Genomic DNA, 18,960 nt, shown 5'->3' on the forward strand with positions numbered 1-18,960 from the left:
CCAGTTTGCAACTGAGGGTTACAAAAGCCAAACGAACCCAGGAGAAACTGGTAAATATTCTTAAGGTCAGTATGAATTTTTATAAAAATGAATATTTAATATTTAAAATATTTTTGAGTGTCAGAAATATTTCACTTTGCCTTTATCATTCATATACAAATATATAATCTAACATAACATAGTGCCATTTCACATGTAAAAAAAAATATTTAAGAGGAAGATTAAACTGTTTTTTAATATATTTACATACAAATGAAAATGTACTTTATCAGATCAGGGTAATTGTACATGTAAGTGATCCATTGACCTTTGAGACCACAAGAGGGCGCCTGTTTCACACAACATTCGCGAAATATATTATTATAATGTAAAGTGTTTGTTTTCTATATTTAGTTATGTGTCTAATTTTGAAGCGGAGCTCCAGAAAGTCTCATTTGAGGACACGGCGAACGTCACGGCTTCTTCCTTTCTTGCACTGCGCAGCTGCCGCCGCTGTCCCGCTTCCGGACTATGACGTCACGTCCACACCTTCTCTGTTTTGCGAACCGTGTGTTGGTGAGTGGCCACAGCGTGCAGCAGTGATGTCAACAACATTGGTCAGTGGGTCAGCCCCTTCGAGACACTAATCTGCTTCATTTATGCTGGTTACCAAACCCTTTTCTTGCTGAAAACGATCTGCTAAATCTCACGTGAACAGGTCGACATTTGTCCAGCGACATTCAGCGGTTTAAGGTTTGAATGGATAGGTAACTACTAACGGTTAGCTAGCACTAGCATGCTAGCGGCGAGAGGGAAAATGAGGGTAGTGTTGTTCAGCTGTCGGCATTGACCAGCAGAGAAACAGCAAATACAGATGTAACACAGGTATGTGCGTGAAAGTGTGGCAGAGTGTGGCTCATTTTGAATGAGAACTGCTTGTGAAATTATGAAACTTGTCCAAAATTACAGAGCAAAACTGGTTAAACTAGGTGATGCTATCTGTGGTGTTTAACCCTGGATGCTGACTTTAAGGTAAGCAGGTCATGAAGAAGCTAGTGAAGCAAACATTGTCACTTCTGTGGACGGCAATTATTCTGCTTCGTCATGAAACTGAAAATGAGTTTGTACCGGATTGTCAAGACTATGTTTTATCACAATAAGTGATTAAATTAGTTTAAAGCGTCTGTTTCTTCTTTCACATGTTAAGTCTGGTTGTGGGAGGCAGGTGACCTTTCTACTCTTCAATTACACAGTTCATAATTTACACAATCACAGAGTAAACAAAGAAAAATGTGGACATTATGTGATAACTGTAAAATATTAAAGCTTAGTCACATGCTACTTTGTCGTGTTAAAGCTGTATTATACAGTATCTACAATCTGTTTGGGGTGAACTGTTTGATAACTTGGCTGGCACATTATTAAGTCACATTTTGTGTTTCTTCTTTCATTTTCCTTAAATTGAACTGTCTCACCATTTGTCCTCTAAATCTTCAAAATGGCTGCAAATGTTTCTTTTCTTTTTCAGAGAACGTAACAAACCATGATCACCACCGAGGCTGCGAGAGAGTTCCAGGTCAAGGAGCGAAGATACAAGGAGCAAGTGAAGAGATGTTTATCTTCGGCTTTGTCTGCAGACCTCAACGGGTGAGTGAGGCATGCTACTATGCAATGAACTGTAAAGTCCTTATCTATTATCAGCAAATGTCAATATCAACGATCCTTGCTCAAACTGCAGTGTAAAAGACTGCGGTTAAAGCAATACAGGGCCGTCGAGTGGAAACAATCATTGATTTTGTGATCTCCTTAGGGTCAGGTGATCTTTTTTACAGTTTCCTTTCATAGGTTGTGAAGGCTCTGAAGAAGGGTTGTAGTACAAACATCTTATGGATGTGGGGCAATAAAAAGAACGGCATCCATAAAAAAGAGGCAAAGTTCTAAAACTTATTTTTATAACCACAATATATCAACCCTAAGTGGATTTTTGTTCAGTCAGTTTAAGGACATTCATTTAAGTCATTCAAGGTCACATATTCTCCTCCTCTTCAACAAGCTTAAATAAGTCTCAGAGCTCCCCAAAACCAGTATGTGAAGTTTCCTGTTATAAATCCACTCTGATCCTGTATTTGATCATGCCTATAAACCCCTCTATTTCAGCCCTGCTCAGAACAGGCTGTTTCTGTGTCTGTACCTTTAAATATGTAAATGAGCTGTGTCTGACCACGCCCCTCTCTGGAAGAGGATGTGGCTTGGGCTTTCACACTCCATGCTCAGTGTTTACGTTGGATAGGCAGCAAGGGCCGGGAAACACTGGTAGCACCCGTTTTCAATTTTTTAAAAACAATGTAGTTCAGCACTTTCAAGATGGGCGGGGCTTACAACACCAGCTTTGTCGACAACAATAGTGGAGGAGATGTCTGACTCGTCTTTTCAAGGGTACAATTGCGAGGCATAGAGCTGCATCTGATGCCAGGACATGATTCCTTTACATTATTTCATGTTTTCTTGGTGATATTCCCTTGAAATAAAGCAAATAATAAGCACACGGACTTATGCAAAACACACCTTACGGACATTACTGAGGGAAGCAGTAGTTGACTTTCGTAATCTAGCAACAATGAGCGTTGTTGAGGAGCGCTCTGAAACAGAGCTGTGTGTTGTCATAGGCCCTAAGAGTGCAAAACAAAACACCTAGCTGTGGGAGTATCACCCACCTGGGGGAGGGGTTACTGCCCTTTGTGATGTCATGAAGGGAAAATCTCCAAACGGCCTGTTTAAGAACACATTTTCTGAAAAGTGGAGCAGGCAAGAGACGGAGAGGATGGGCTTTATTCATCATTGGGGGGGTTTGTCGACAGAATAGAGACACATATTAGTGTTAGAAAACCATGGTGCATTTTACATAATGCGTGACCTTTTAATTCTGCACCTTTAAACCTACAAGCAAGTGTTGTTAACCATCCACAGCCTTTTGCCAGTCTTTCCACTGTAGAAAAGAAATGTCACGCACCTGCAACTATCCAACACAAGTTAATGCATTTTTTTGTGAAGCGTATAAATTGAATTACTGATGATGAAAAGGATTTGAGAAAATGTTGTTCATTAAACGGATATAATGCAGCTCTCAGTCACAAAATAAACCCCAGGATTTATGGAATCTCACATTCTTTTATAATAGTATTAAAAAAGCCAAGGCTGGACTATTTCCTCGCTTAATGGGATCAGGGGATATGAAATATAAAACTTGGCACAGAGCAAAGTTACAGTAAAGTTCACCCGTGATGACTTGAGGCTCACAAGAGTCAAGCTCACGTGGATTTGAGCAGTTCATTGGGTTTGAGCTGACAGAGATGTGAGCCTCCTTCTTGCATGAGTGGACCATCAATCCAGCCACTTCTCATCAGAGGGATACAGTAATGGACACAGTACTGGGATTTGAACTTACCACCCAATTTGCCTCAAGCTGACTGATTTCTGGGTCATTCAGATCAGACACAGCGGAAAGAAAGTAATGGTGGTAAAGAAGAAATGGACTGCCTCAGGACTGTGCTTGTGATACTTTGAAGTGGAAAAACTGGGACGTCGGAGTCATCTTTGAATCTCATAGTTCATAGATGTTACTCCAAAGGGCCTTTTGTTCATTCTCTATTTTCTATGTAGGCTATGAAATCTTTAATATGAACATTGTGCCAATTTGGCTCCAAAAATAAAATCTTTTGTTTTATTTATTTATTAATTTTTTTCTCTGTTAAAGGAGAATCATCATCAGGTGTTGTAATATCTCTTCCCAGGTTGCTGCAGGAAGAGCTGGAGGCCGATGTTTCTCTCTTTGGTGCCTCGGGCTCCCTTCGAGCACACAGAGCTGTACTGCTGGCCAGAGCTCCGCACCTTCTTCGGGGACACACGCACAAAGATCCCGCCATCATTCATCTGCCTGACTTAGAGCTGTCAGGGCTTAAAGATTTCCTCAGGTGAGCATTGGATTCCAGTGGTCACCCTTTGGATGTTTACAGGGCTTATTTTCACTTGTTTAGGGGAATTACACCTAAACAATTGCTGGTGTACCCTATCTCTAAGGCTCAGTCTTAGAGATAGGGTTAGGAGCTCGGACATCCAGCAGGAGCTCGGAGTAGAGCCGCTGCTCCTTCACATCGAAAGGAGACAGCTGAGGTGGTTCTGGTATCTGATTAGGAAGCCTCCTGGTCACCTCACTCGGGAGGTCTCTCAGGCTCGTCCAGCTGGGAGGAGACTCAGGGGTAGACCCAGAGTTCACTGGAGAGATTACGCTGTATATCCCATCTGGCCTGGGACACCTTGGGAGGAGCTGGAAAATGTTGCCCGGGAGAGGGACGTCTGGAGCAACATTCTTAGCCTACTGCCACCGCAATAGACGGAAGATAATAATAATAGGGACAATCTCCCTATCAAAGAACATCCACAAAGTGTGCTTGATTCGGCTTTTCTGAGAGCCTCTGATTGTTAATGTAACCGACTGACGATAAAGAGAAACACTGCAGAATGAGATTTTACTGTTTAGGTTAGATCCTTGTAAAAAACAAGAAACAGCTGTCAGCTACATTGCTTTCTGAAAATGTCTAGACTTTGCTGACAAACGGCTGTTTCCTGTCTTGATTGGACATTGTGATTGTATATTGATGTATCTAAGAAAATTCTTGAAAACACCAGAGTCTTATTTTAATTCCAACTGATAACGCCCGGTAAAAGCAAAATGTTGAGCAGCCTCTCCTTCTTTAGTCAGTCGAGACCGGTGCTTTATAAGAACCTGATGTAAAGTCTCTTTCAGCTTAAGAAAAGCAATCTTGCATCATAAAGAGATCGGATTAGGCGGAATCCTCTCTGTAAGGTTGTTTAAAGATGAAACAAAAATCTGATGCTGTGTGAGCTTCAACAACAAGCCCTTTACTCGATGTGTAAAGTAGTAAGATTAGTCTAGTTACAGTCGTTACAATCCCTCGTGAGGCTGCTGGCTGAAGGGATATATCTGGGGATAAAACCTTTTAAACGTTTAAGTCTTTTAGACTTCAAAATATGTTAAATAGGATCCTGCTTTAAAAAAACACTCATAACCCTCTTTCAGAGCTTCTTTCTTACCACTCACTAGTTTCAAATGAAGCATGCAACTGCTTTCTAGGATAGACGTCAAGACACATCATTTATCCTTTGCTTCCAGTCTTCCACTTCCACTGCTCACTGACAGAGGGCGCCACATGCTCCGTTTTTAATCTGCATGGCTGTACTGGTGTTTGTGTGTTTCAGGGAGCATTGCACATGTTGCAGTTATTCATTTAAAAATTCCCCATCACACTTTCCTGTTTGTGTTGGGATATACAGATCTCAAAGTGCTGGAGTGGTTTTTTTTATCATCGAGTTTCTTAGTGTCAAGAGTAGCATTTGTATAGTTTTCATCAAGGCTCTGCAATGTGAGCTCTTACAGTGCAAAAGTCTTTGATCCACTGATTTGTGTCTGTGTCTCATTAGCAGTTTATAATTAGGGTGAGATGAAAGAGTCGTCCTTGATTACACTACCACAGAGCCTAAAAGTTTCTGGAAAGCTTTAAATTAAAAGAAGAAACTACATGCCTGAGTTCAGACACCCAGGATTGAGTTGTTTAGGCACTCACAGGCATCCTTTTTAAAATGGATTTATACTACAGGTAGGTGTTTTCTGACCAAACATTTGTGGGGACTTTTTTAAGAGGAACTATTCACTGAGGAGTCCCCTGATTCCTTCACACCATGGGGACTTTTTTCTGTCTGCATTCGCACCGCCATGGTACCTACTCTGAAGCGGGAGCGAAAAAGGTTCCTCTAAATGGGTGCTTGGAAATAAAAAAAGTTCCTGCTGTGCGGCATGAATAAAAAAGAAGCAGGGTGCCAACGGTTCCTAGAACTAAGAAAAAGTTCCTGCGGTCTGAAAACGCCTTGAGAGATGTTCTAGGTCAGGCATAGGTCAGGTTTTCTTGGTTTTACTCAACATGATGACACACAAAATCATTTTAACAATCTTATACCATTTGTCAATTCCACTCCCCTTAATTCCTTCTCCATTTTGTCACCAAATCTTTGTTATTTAGTGACATGGCCTGTTGTTTTAATCATGAATTACTCTTCATAGTGCCTCCTAGTACATGTTGGTATCTGTTTTTTTTTTTTAGTTGAGAAGGCCAATTGAGGTAACACAATCATGGTTGACAAAAATTCATAAATTTTCCAGTTAGGTGTTGTATGGGCTGGAAAAGCTGCACCGGTTTAAATCAAATCACCTGAAACACTACTACATTTATCTGATCCTGCTCATCAAACTAGCACTGTAAAGAAAGGCTTAGAAAAACTGTTTATGGACTCAAAATATATCACAGAAAGATTTGCAAAGCTCACTTTCAGTGTTTTTTTCCCCCCACACTTAAGCGAGGACGCTGCAGCATGTGTTAGAATTGCAAAAGATGAGCTGCAACTTAAGTAGACACTTTCTAAAACTCTTCACTGGGTCAGTGCACTAAAGTCTGCGAAGTTCAGGTTCCCCGGTTTGACACTGAAGTCACAGAGCATTAAATTAGACGGTAATGTAAAGAGGTGTGAAAGGCCGAGTTTTAATTAACCTAATATGCCTTCTCTCTCCAGGCGAGTTTACACAGCAGAGCAGAGCACGCGTTGTGCTGAAATCATCCCAGGCGTGGAGGGCTTGGTGCCAGAAATCACTCTGTCTGCTCCCGACGCTGCAGACCTTCACAGCTCCACTGACTCAGGTAAACAAACCAGCACGTTTCACCGTGGAGGGTTATTCTGGGTTATTTGGCTGCTCAGCTGTCCCCTCCCTCCATTTTCATCACATCATGTTATCTTAGCCTTAATCCACTTTGGAGCTAATCACATTTGGATCTCTGTTGTTGTTGTTGTTGTTCCTGTTGTTGTAGAATGCTTATTACAGCACTGTCATGCTATGGATAAAGCTGGGATTTAACACTGTTTTCTCTAAACCTTTTATCTGTATTGTGTCTAGTGGTTCAGTGAGTTCCCAAAACACAAATACCTGTGTTATCTGTCTCACACACTCACTGCTTGTGTCTCATCAGTTTCCCTCCTTTCTGCCTAAATTATCCGTCTCAACTCCGATCCTTCTCAGATTCCGGTCTCGAGCCAGCCTCAGGCCTCGGAGGAGACTTGCTGGATCTATACCAGAGAGGAGAGCAGTGTGACATCACCATCCAAGTAGCGGAGCAGGTCTTCTCCTGCCACAGGTAGAGCTATTTATAGAATGCACTCAACTCCCTGATTCACATCTGGAGTCAAAAAGTCTGTAGTCACCCTAGGGGGAATTCATGGGGGGAGCATTTCAGTACATCACAGCTAAGTTAACCACATTTAAAACGCGACAGAGGTTTCACATCTGCTGTTGACTTGTGAGTGGTCATTCAGTGATGCAGAGGTAGTAGTAGCAGCAGCTCGTAACCATGGAGACAGGTTTTTCCCAGCGAGTGCTCAGGGGAGCAGGCAGCCGGCGAGTGCTTGTCAAAGAGCAGAAGCTGGGCTGTTTTTTTACTCTGCAGCAGTGATCTGTGTAGCAGCTCAGTGTTAGCTGCTGCATCTCTCACCCACAGGCTGAACCAGGGCTTCTCCAGCCAGACGCCTCTACACCTGCTTTACTAATCTAAACATCACAATAGCGATATGCGCATGTGCAATAGTCATATTGCAGGAGGTGCGATAACCATTATGACCTGGAGCACACCATGCTGCCACTTTCCTGCTGTTTGATGCAAACAAAAACTGCCAGTTTTATCGTTACCATGACAGGTTTACATTAAAAGTCTGTCTGAGATCACCGTCAGTGGTCACAGAACTGACTGTTGTGCATGCCGAATCTGTGTCCCTGCGTGAAAAATGTAGACATACAGGAGACGCTGCTGCCTTCACTTACCCCGTCATGAAGCTCGAGGCATACGCTCATTTACAAAAGATGGATTCAAAATGAAAGTATCCCGCTACAAGGTCTCTGCTCATTCTTGCTGAGGCCTTATATACGGACCATTAACAGAGCTGAAGTTGATCTTTTACTTGTGGCACACCTGAAGCGCACATTGTGCAGTGAGTCACAGGCAGCTCGAGACGGGGAGCTGTCATTTAATCAGAAGTTACAAAGTCAGAGCTGGTCATTCAAACTGAAAATGACTCTGAACATGCAAATAACACAATAACAAGCCGCAAGTTATTTTGTCAAGCTTAAGATGAAACATTTCATTCCGTATCCAGTCCAGACAGGAAACAGCTCCACCTGTTCTCTCTGTGTGTCGCTGTCAGAGGGCCGGACCCAGCGCATGATGAAAATACTTTAAGATACAAATAATTATATTACATTTAAATTGATGTACAAAAAAAGACACTGCATCTATCTGCATCTTTTTTTTTTTTTTTTATCTCAACATACAGTATATTGCAGAAAGAAAAAGTATCGCAATATCACTTTTTTTCTGATACCGTTCAATCCTACCATGAACCAGTTCAGGTCTCTTGGAAAAGCAATCCCTCTTTTACGTAATACACAGTCTCACATGAAACAAATGCGTCATGTAAAAATAGCATCAGGGCTCGGCAAGATAAAGATTATATCGATGAATTAAATTGAACATTTTCAGACCATGCTTAAAAAAAAAGAAAATCACTTTTCATTTCAATTTGGATTAAAACAGAGCTCCCATTATTCACATTAACACAAGTGAAGAAAGCTCGGCAACAACGACTCACTAAATGCAGCCAATTTTGGCAACATGAAATCATTTGATATTGTTAGTTGGATGCAGTGTGTTTTTTGCACTTAATCACTGTAGTCTGTATTACAAAAAGAATAATAATATGTCAGAAAAAGGCAGCGAGTAGAAACCCTGTCAGTGAAGAGATTGTCATCCAACATGACACATGTAAAGAAGGAAGATAGACAGAGGCTTGTGCATGCATGTACAGATCCTGGACCACCACATTGACATGGTACCCTCTTGCTCCAAAGTGATGGCAGTTTCATAATACAAATGAAAACCTAATTCCCTCTTGTAGAAGATATCTCACCTCTCTATGCTTGCTACTCGCACGTTTAATTTATTCATTTTGACAAATAAAAGAAACATATTGGCTCTGCATCAGAGGCCTCAGACTCCGCAGAATGAGGATATTGACACAGAGTTATTAGTATTTCATCTGGTCATGATATTGAGCTCTGATTTGAATGTTGTTTTTCACAGAGTTTTCAAAGCTCTGCGTTGTGAGTTTTAGTTCAGACAAAAGCTTGAGTATATACCTGACTACAAGGTCTGCCTATTCATAAATGATTGTTTCTTTTAGTACTTATAGTGATGCCTCAAATAATCCATCCATCCATTGTCTTTATCGCTTTTCCCATTCGGGGTCACATAGGGCTGGAGCCGATCCCAGCTGTCATTAGGCGAGAGGCGGGGTACACCCTGGACTGTTCACCAGTCAATCACAGGACTGACCTAAAGTCAAGTTTATTTGTATAGCACGTTTAAAACTGCCTCAGCTGACCAAAGTGCTTTACAGACAAGGTGTAAAACAACAATAACAACAAAGAAAGACATAAAAAATATATATTGAGAGAGAGAGACAGACAACAGACCACACTCACATTCACACTTATGGGCAATTTTTAGATTCACCATTTAACCTAATGAGCATGTCTTTGGACTGTGGGAGGAACCCGGAGTACCCGGTGAGAACCCTCACATGCACAGGGAGAACATGCAAACTCCACACATGCGAACCAGGAACCTCCTCGCTGTGAGGAACAGTGCTAACCAAAGCACCACCGTGCAGCTGCCAGAATAATATGGTATATTCAAAAGAATAACTTGGTCTTTGGATAAGCTAACATGTGAATTCATCTGTATTATCCAGTGCAAATTTAGCATGTATTGTTGTTTGAATCTATAAAATGTTCTTAACAAAAATTGACTGAATATTAATAATGCACTACCACGACATATTAAAGAAGAAGAATTCATGGTTGATGAAATCAAGAGTTACACCTCACAGGTCAAGGCTTGGAGTTTCAGTCATTACGGAGTTGCTGCTACAGAATTTTTGCGACCGTCTACAGCAGGACTCTTGTGCATTTTTATATAAACCGGGCATTATTCTATCTTTCTTCTGGCTACAAAATCCCAAAGATAAACAAAACAAAACAAAACAAAACCAACAGCGGCATCCCACAATACCTTCTGATTTCCCTCCCCCATCTGTGGCTCTGAGCCTCGGGCCTGCTGGCTCATTTTGTAGATTTAATGCTTGAAAAAATTTAGGTCACAAATATATTATTTTTATTTTTGGTATTAAGTTGTTCTTTAAAACAACTGAACACTTTAATTTTTTAGTGCCCAGCTGTTTTCTGATATGTTCCTTGAACAGGAGGACTCAGAAATTAATTTGTTGGAGGCTATTTTTAGCTGCAGATTAATACATCATTCTGGCTGCAGGACAGCCTATGTTGGATTGAATAAATAAACTACAGTGTCTTATTCCGGTCTTCATGTGCATTAGTGTTGTTGATAGCTGTGTGTTCTTTCATTTATTGGGCATTAATGGAGCTCTGTATTATTTAGGGATGAACTGTATCAGGCTTCAGATAAATACAGTGCTTGTATTGGAGAGAGATTCATTGTTGGTTTTGGTCTTTTCATGAGATTTTTCAGCGTAATCCTTAAAGGGAGCTCATTAAATACTACCAACACCTCAGTGGCAGTTTATTTCCATATCAGTGAATATCTTAAGAGGCCAGGGAGAATAAAAACACAATCTCCCGAGAATTCAGAACACACACTATAATTTTCGTCTCCTTGCTTCAGAGCCACTGAAATAAACGCAGGCACACGAGATGACGTGAATTATTAAAGTGCCGGGTGAATCTGACATGCAACTGTCTGCTTTGTTGGGTTTCTAGGGCGATCCTGTGTGCACGGTCTCAGTACTTCAAAGCCATGCTGAGTGGGAGTTGGATGGAGAGCTCCAGACAGTGCATCACTCTGCAAGGGTAAGACTTGGTGCATCGGCATCCTCTAGGAGAAAGTCACATGGATCGGTATAGTATAGTAGACCTCCTAGTTCTGGCCTGACAATTGCACATTTCATCTCTGAACAATACAGCTGGATTCCTGCATACGCTGCATTCATTATTCATGCCTCTCAACAGAGGTGACTCTGTACAGTAAAAGGGGTTTCACACACAATGCCATTTGTTCTTTTCTTTTCTTTTTTTAACTCAGTTTTTATTGAATTTGTACGTGTTATACAGCACACAAAAAAGAAGGGGGAAAAAAAGCACAGACTTGCACGAGAAACAAAAACAGTACAGGAATGCATGCTAAAAAAACAAAACCAAAGCCAAAAAGGCAAGGTGAAAGAGTCTCAGTTTTGCAATATTACATCAAAACAGAAGGAGTCAAGTTTATTGCCATTTGTTATATTCACATACCCAAACACACACACACGCAGCCACCCACTGCGAGGAATCTCAAATTGGCTCGCTCAGATTTCCACCAAGCAGGTTTTTTGTCATCTCTCAGCAAGGCACAGAAATGTTTCCTGATGAAGAGTCCACATCACCACCACCACCACAACCCCCCACCCCCGTCTCTTTTCAGTGGCAGAAGCAAATGAAGCCCGCTTTTTCCTCCAGGGAGAGACAGCGTGACACTCGCCTCAGTGTTGCTGATCTGAGGGTAACGGGGGAAGACACTGCTGTCAGAATGGAAAGCGGCTGCATTGACGTGCAGGGGGGAAATCCTGTGAAGTGGCCCCCAGGGCACGGGCCCAGTGCTGCATGATATATAGATTTTGTTCACAGCATTCATAGTTTGTGTTTGCGTTCATTACAGCAAATGTATACAATGCAACAAATTCATTTACAGTGTTGTCTGTGATATGGGACAATTCAGTGTAAGATATTTTGTAATAGAGTTTTCTTGTTAACTGTTTCAGCTTAGGGCCGGACGAGATGGAGATCCTGCTTCAGTTCATGTACGGGGCCATTGTGGATCTCCCGCATGGAGCCAGTGCCAGGTATTGTTTGTTAACTGATATTGAGGGCCTTAAAATGAAAACTTTTTTAAAAGGTTATTATTTGGGCCATCCTTTACCTTTATTAGATAGGAAAGGTGAAGAGAAACAAGAAATGATTGGAGGAGAGAGAAGGGGGTGACATGCAGCAAAGTGCTGAGGTCGGATTTGAACCCACAGCCGCTGCCAAGTCAGCACTATAAATGTCTGAGTCGGCGGGGGTCGTGCTGTTCGTTTACATGTCTTGCCTCTGGTTCTCCAGCAGCGTAATATTGCTCTGTGCCTTGCTCAAGAGAAGCTCAGCAGTGCTCAGGAAGTGAACTGGCACCTCTCCGTCTACCTGATCTATTCCATATTTGGTCCACACCGAGACTTGAATCGGTAACCATCCGGTTCCCAACCCAAGTTCCTACAGACTGAGCTTCTGCCGCCCCCAAGACAAAGATGTTATATTTGAGAAATCTACAACTTTGTTGACTTTGGAAATAAAAGAAAAAGCTGAAAAACAAAGCTGCTGTTGACATCCGGCTGGCACTGTTAAAAAGATTCAAATGAGATTAATTTAGATTAAACAACAAAGCGTACACTACCTGATTGAAACGTGAAAGTTAGGACAGCTTAGTGTTTATCGAAATGTTTAGTTTAAGACTGGAGAATATTAAGCAGAAAGAAAACGCTGTTTTCATTGGGGACAGGAATAGTGACATAGGAACGTTTCATCTGTTATTGCTCCTAAAATCAGGGTCTAACCTGAACTACCTTCCTTACTGAACAGTAAAGGTTTGATCTGTAAGCCAAGACATTTCTGTCATACAGCTACAGGAAGCAAACTGACTTGTGTTTGATGTCTCCTTTCCCACAGTCAGGTGGTGTTGGCAGCAGACATGTTGGGTTTGGAGGGACTGAAAGACGTGGTGGAGATGGTTCTGACCAGAGACTACTGCCGCTTCTTCCCCAAGGTACAGAAGATTTCTAAGGCTTATATCCTTTCTATAAGTATAAAACCTGGGGCCCTTTCATCATGCAATGGTAAATGGACTTGAGCTTGTCTATCGCTTTTCTAGTCTTCTGATTACTCAAAGTGCTTTTATGACGCAGGTCACACCTACACATTCCCACAGTGATGGCAGAGGCTGCTAGTGACCATCAGACTAACAAATCACATTCATTCAGAATCAGAATTGGGTTTTATTGCCAAGTACATTTACACATACAAGGAATTTGACTTGGTGTATTGGTGCTAAACAATTAACAAGGATATAAAGCAGAACTAGCAACAACTTAAATAATACAGTATAAGACAATATATAAAATAGAATAAAAAAATGTAAAAAATAAAAAAACACAAACTGTACAAAAGGTGAAATGTAGAAGCTGTGTAGTGGACTATGAGAGTGGAAAAGTGGACCATTCATACGTTGCAGACGAAGCAGCTGGAGCACTTCTGGGTTACGTGTCTTGCCCAAGGTCACATTGGACATGTTGCTGAAGGAGCTGGGGACCGAACCCCTGACCTTCCAGTTGAGAGACTACAACTCTACCAACTGAGCCACAGCCATCCCTAACCATCCATCCATTCATATTTTCATTCATCTGCTTATCTAATTTGGCTTCAGAAAATATTTTCACATTCAGTATAAGAATCCTTATCAGGAGAGAAAAGTAGGATCGGTTTGTATTCCTACTGATTCCTCACCTTGAAATGGAGAGTGCTTGATGTGATCCCCAATTACTTAACTTTTATTGATCTATTGATCCTGAGGTAAAGCTATCATGTTTCTACTATTTGTAGAGACGGTGAATCCGATCACTACTGAGTGTTTGTCTCTTCTGTTCCTAAAGATCAGAGATTTAGCAACACATGAAATATAACAGCTGAAAAGACCAAGAACAAATCCATTTCTATTCCTCTGGCTTACACTTGATGATTTTGTTCAGGGCCTGCTTTCTCAGTGTCAATAAAAATGTTGTTTCTCTTTTCTGAAAATCTTTGCAGTCCCATTTTACAGAGTGTAGGTTGTTTGGTAAATTGTCTTTCAAGCATTTTGTATCACAGAGCCCTCCAAGCATCACTTGTAAACAAGAGTGTGAATATAACCTCTTTGTGGTTTTCTTCTTCTTGTGTTTGTAGCCGAATGACGGAGTCCAGAGAACAGTTCTCGAGTGCCTGTCCCTCACGCACGCCTTAGGCCTTCAAAACCTCCACATGTTGTGTAAGAGGTGAGTTTCAGCACTCGACACTTAATGAGAAAAAAAATGCTTTTAATTGATTCATGGTCCGACATTCTAAGTTGATGTTAAACTTGACCTTTTCTAATTGTATTCATAATTTGAAGGGAAAAAAGTGCAACACGTACCAGCCTGTCGCCTCTGCAATTACATCTGCATCTTGTTGCTAGGTTACCATCCAGTGGGTTCATACTTTGTCATTATGGACCCTAGGGTGAGATTAAGTTCTATGAAGTAGTTGGCTTGTGATTAAAAACCAGATTTATTCACGGCAAGTAACAGACATAAATTCCTTACAGAAGCTCTTACACAATATCTGAAACTCCCTAGTGGATAGTTCCTCTTCAAAAAGTCCCCAGAACTGGTTGGTCTGGCCTGCACTCACACTGCTCCAGGACTAACCGGGCCCGAGCAGTGTTACCTCTTGTCCATAATGTCGGAATATAAACGCATGCAGGGCTTTAAGTGATCATGAAGCGTGCTCAGTTTACAAGACAGGCGGACTCGAAAATGACAGCTACTTAGCTGACTTTGAGGCTTAATTTGAGTCTTTTAAGTCAGATACAGCCAGAACACTCCGGGATTATTCCATAATGAAGGCTGTCCACGTTGTGTACAAGTGCTTGTGCTTGTGCATGAACTGTAACACCTTGTGGAAGTGTGATCGGAGCACTGACACTGGTCAAACGAACTGGACTTTGGGGGAGAATCGTGCTTAGTCACGGTACAGATTGTTTAGTGTGAGTGCGCCCTTAAGCCTAATTTCATAGACAGTAGTAAAATGCCTGCATTAAGAAATGGAAACCTATTAGATGGCGTGTCTCTTTGTGTTTTATATTGCTGCACAGCTATTATCACTTTCCTTTCTTTTCGTTCGAGTGCACACAAACTCTGAATATTTAAATTGGAGTTGTTCGAGTTATCTTGTGATTGCTCCAAGCTAACTGTGCACTGCAGTGAGCGGACAAGAAGTGTGTGAATGTAGGTCAGGTGGAAAGGATGTGTTGAGAGTGACTGTGAGCTGGTTCTGATTTAAAGGTGGGTGTGTGTGTATGTGTGTGTGGGGTGGCCTTGTCAGGTTGTCTCTGCTGATATTGATGAGTCACGAGGGTATGACAGTGAGCGGCGTTGCATCACTGTGCAGCAGTGCATTGCAGACATTCTCATCCATTCTCGTTGCATTTTTCGAGCAACACTTTGTCGACCGCTGCTTGGATTGTCAGAGTCTGATCACGGTGCAGAAACACAGGAAGCTCTCCGTCACTTTGTCTGAGTGATTTAAGAGAAATGGTCAAACTGCATAGAACTGTTCTGTTAAAATAAAAAAAGCCAAAAGCAAGCTATCCTCTGTGACTATTTGATTTGTATTTTTAGGTGGGTTGCTGAACATTTTGTGAAGACATGGTGTGAGAGGAACTTTTCCCTCTTGTCCCCTGAGCTCCAAAGAGCCTGTCTAACAGCTGTAACTGAAACAATGGTGAGTTTCTCCCTCCCACACTGTCATTAGCTCTCCTTTATTCATGTAGTTGCAAAAATACCGTCAACCCATTCTGCAGTGTTTTTCCACAGGAAGGAAATCCAATCATGATCTAATTAAAGACGACCTTTATTCAATTGTCAGTTATTAAAGAGGCACTAATTTAGTAATAGGATGTGCATGTAGACAGATTGGGAGTGATCCAGCCTTGTTATTGATAATTACATCTTCAGTCTGTCTTTCGTCACTGCTAAAGGAGGCTGGCTGGATTCTGTGAGTACAACAATACAAGTGTACTATTGTTCACTCTTGGCAAGTATTGAGAACCTGATTCTGGCCAAGAACGGTTACACAATCCGGAGACTCCCTCCGCTGATCGGTAGGTCCTGGCCAGGAATAAAAGAGCAGCAAACAAGAGAGGAGAACTCTCAAACTAACAGACTGAGGTCTGGATTTGTAAATATTTCTATTTGGAGAAATAATCCCAAACTATATTTCTCTCTCTCTCTCACTCATGTCCACGCCTGCAGTTGTGCACTGATTAATCTCACTTTCTCCACTAGCACAGCACTGTTGATTACTTAACCTGTATTCAGTTTCTCTGTGCAGCTCTCTAACAGTAATTGCCAGTTGCAGCTATAATAAGTGAGATGAAGAAAATGGGTTTTGGGGGCTTATAAATCAAAACGGTGATCATTGCATCATCAACACTGAACCTTGGGAATTTCCAACACTGGTATCTGGAAAACTTGACTATTCGTCATCTAAGGCCGTATAGAGAATATCTGTAAAAGTTTCAGTGCATGTTAGACTTTCCGCAGTGCTCAACTGAGATTTGATGAGTCATCCTATATTTGAGTTTATATGCAGGGTACTTTGTCCATGATAAAAGACCTGAAGCCCCTTATCAAAGGTCAAATTAATAATTAAAGCGCTGGCTAATTTCCAGCTGGTCAAGTGATTACCAACACTTTTTGGGACTATTGTTTACAAAGATAATGGCGGTTGCAGATCTGCCTTTAATGAGAATTTCCACATAGCCTGTTCAAAATAAAACTTGATATACGGACTCATGATCGTATTCTTCATCACTTTATCAACATTACATCAAAACAGGCACCAAATAGACAACAAACAACCTCATAACGACAAAGCAACGTATTGTTTTTAAGTTTTTCTCTGTATTCCCGCGTGATCTTGAAGTTCTCCTGTGATGTGAGAACAGTTGCTCATGGCTGCGCTCTGCTGGGCACAGTAAAATGACTAAATACAAAAAGTTATTTTGCTGATTTTCTGAAGGGTTAAGTTCATTTGACTTGATTTTTTTGCTCTCACCTTGAGAGAGTTTCATAAGCTGATAGATGTTTCCATTCAGACTGTGCAGAACGCAGTGACCATGCTCTGTGGCTCTGAGCAGTTGCTCGGCAGTCTCCCAGAAGTCAAGTGGGCACAACAGGTCCGGAGTCTCGCTTCAGAACTTCAGGAGGAGAGCCTCGGTGTTATTGTCCAGAATCTCCCCAGAGTAATTCACACACAGGCCTTCAGGGACCTTCGCAGGGTAAGGCAGCGGTGTAGCCGTGATCATGCGCTCTCTTTCACTGAAATGACCTTGAGAAGTATTCAGCTTCGGTTTCTACGGTTTTCACTCACTCTATTGTATATTACGTGTCATCACAGAGGGAAGAGTTCACGCGAGAGCCCACGTTACTGAAGAAGCTGTGTTCAGCCATCAGAGAAGGTGCGACTGTGGAGAACTGCTGTGATCTTTACACTGCTGTGTACCTGCTGTGCGGAGAGGACGACGACTCTCTCCCGGAGCTTGGAGGGCAAAATCAAGAAGAGGTGAAATAAGCACATTCCCCAAACTCTTTGTCTTTTCTTTTTATCAGATTGAACTCATCCATTATATTTGTAGTGAAGTTTCCTTTTTAGTCCTGATCACTAAGGCTGGTCTGAGTGGTAAACCTGAATGGTGACTGCGTCAGAAAGTAGGATTTTGCTCTGCAGTGAAGAAAACAATTTCAACAACTTTTCTAGAGCTTTTAACATCTTCTCCTCGTCTACCTCAATGGATGCAGTTTGGACCGACTACCGTCCACCATCTAACCTCTATTAGAGATCATACAGTTGGATCACAACTGTTGATGTTCCCTGAGTAAACATAAGACTATCAAACTCACAATGCAGAGTAAAGCCCAGTGTCCACCTAGTGTTTTTTTTTTTTTTCCGTTGTCTTCAATGAGGAGAGATATTTGCAGCAGCAAGCGGTCGCTCAGAGAAAAAGCGCAGCGCCCAGCATCTTTTTTGTGAGCGCTCCACCTTTTTTTTTGTCCAGCCGCTCCGAGTGCTTTCAGAAAGGCTCTGTTGACGACGACTACTTTTGTCTGCTGCGGATCTCGACCATACAGTAAAAAGCAACGGAGCAGTGTCAGTTATTCAGGGGCTGTTGTCATAGTGATAGGAGGGACTTGCAGCGCAGTTATTCTCAGCGCACAAATGCTTCATGCAAGTGCTCCCCGGTGCACAGTCAGCACTTTTCTGCCCATAAAAAACACGAGGTGGACACGGGGCCTAAGACTGTAAAACGCTGTGGACCGTGGGTTGGATTCTTTTCTCCGCTCTTCTGTTATTTATTTAAGTCTGTTTCAGTTTAGTTACATTTTCATGTCTGCATGTGTGAGGATTGTGAGCTCTTTACAGCCATTAGAAAAAAGAAATAATGCTTCCAACAGAGTCATTACTTTCATTAACTTAATCTCATTAATCTTCTCTCGATTCACCAAAACTCTGTGGTTTTACGCCTCACATGCCGCGTCCATATAGCTAAGATTTGTAATTACACAGTATGAACAGGAAAGCAAACCACAGGTGTGCACACAAGTTTCCCTTCCCGTTAGAGACGTTTGCTCTCTGATAGTCTATCTTATTGAACCAGGGTTATTTTTATTATCTAAAGACCATTGTGTGCTATCCTGGTCTTGATCATGTGTGCTTCTCTTCATTTTGAACACAGGGTAGTATTCAGCTCTGGAGGAACACACCATCACTTTACATGTCTTTCAGACCAAAGCAGGGACCTCGGGGTAAATATGTGTTCAGGGTTGGTCTGAATGGATCAGCATGAGTTGCTCTTATCCAGAATGTGATAAAGATCTGACTCTGCTCGGCTTTGGTATCAAAGGGTGGACAACGGT

At 41.8% G+C, this 18,960-nt stretch overlaps 1 protein-coding gene across 2 annotated transcripts in view; it reads left to right on the forward strand.

Moving 5' to 3' along the window:
* Positions 1–577: 577 nt before the first annotated feature.
* Positions 578–18,960, forward strand: part of btbd8 (BTB domain containing 8) — a 32,943-nt gene continuing 14,560 nt past the window's right edge. The window contains exons 1-12 of one of the 2 annotated variants that reach the window (XM_061030725.1): positions 578–868; positions 1,510–1,626; positions 3,771–3,950; positions 6,622–6,746; positions 7,124–7,238; positions 10,946–11,035; positions 11,983–12,063; positions 12,923–13,019; positions 14,192–14,280; positions 15,664–15,766; positions 17,142–17,324; positions 17,444–17,608. In XM_061030725.1, coding sequence (XP_060886708.1) covers positions 1,523–1,626; positions 3,771–3,950; positions 6,622–6,746; positions 7,124–7,238; positions 10,946–11,035; positions 11,983–12,063; positions 12,923–13,019; positions 14,192–14,280; positions 15,664–15,766; positions 17,142–17,324; positions 17,444–17,608 — 1,332 coding nt within the window. In that variant the 5' untranslated portion in view covers positions 578–868; positions 1,510–1,522. The remainder of the gene's footprint in view (positions 869–1,509; positions 1,627–3,770; positions 3,951–6,621; positions 6,747–7,123; positions 7,239–10,945; positions 11,036–11,982; positions 12,064–12,922; positions 13,020–14,191; positions 14,281–15,663; positions 15,767–17,141; positions 17,325–17,443; positions 17,609–18,960) is intronic. The other variant, XM_061030733.1, reaches the window with a different exon arrangement.

Source organism: Labrus mixtus, chromosome 3, assembly GCF_963584025.1.
Source record: "Labrus mixtus chromosome 3, fLabMix1.1, whole genome shotgun sequence".
Taxonomy (NCBI): Eukaryota; Metazoa; Chordata; class Actinopteri; order Labriformes; family Labridae; genus Labrus; species Labrus mixtus.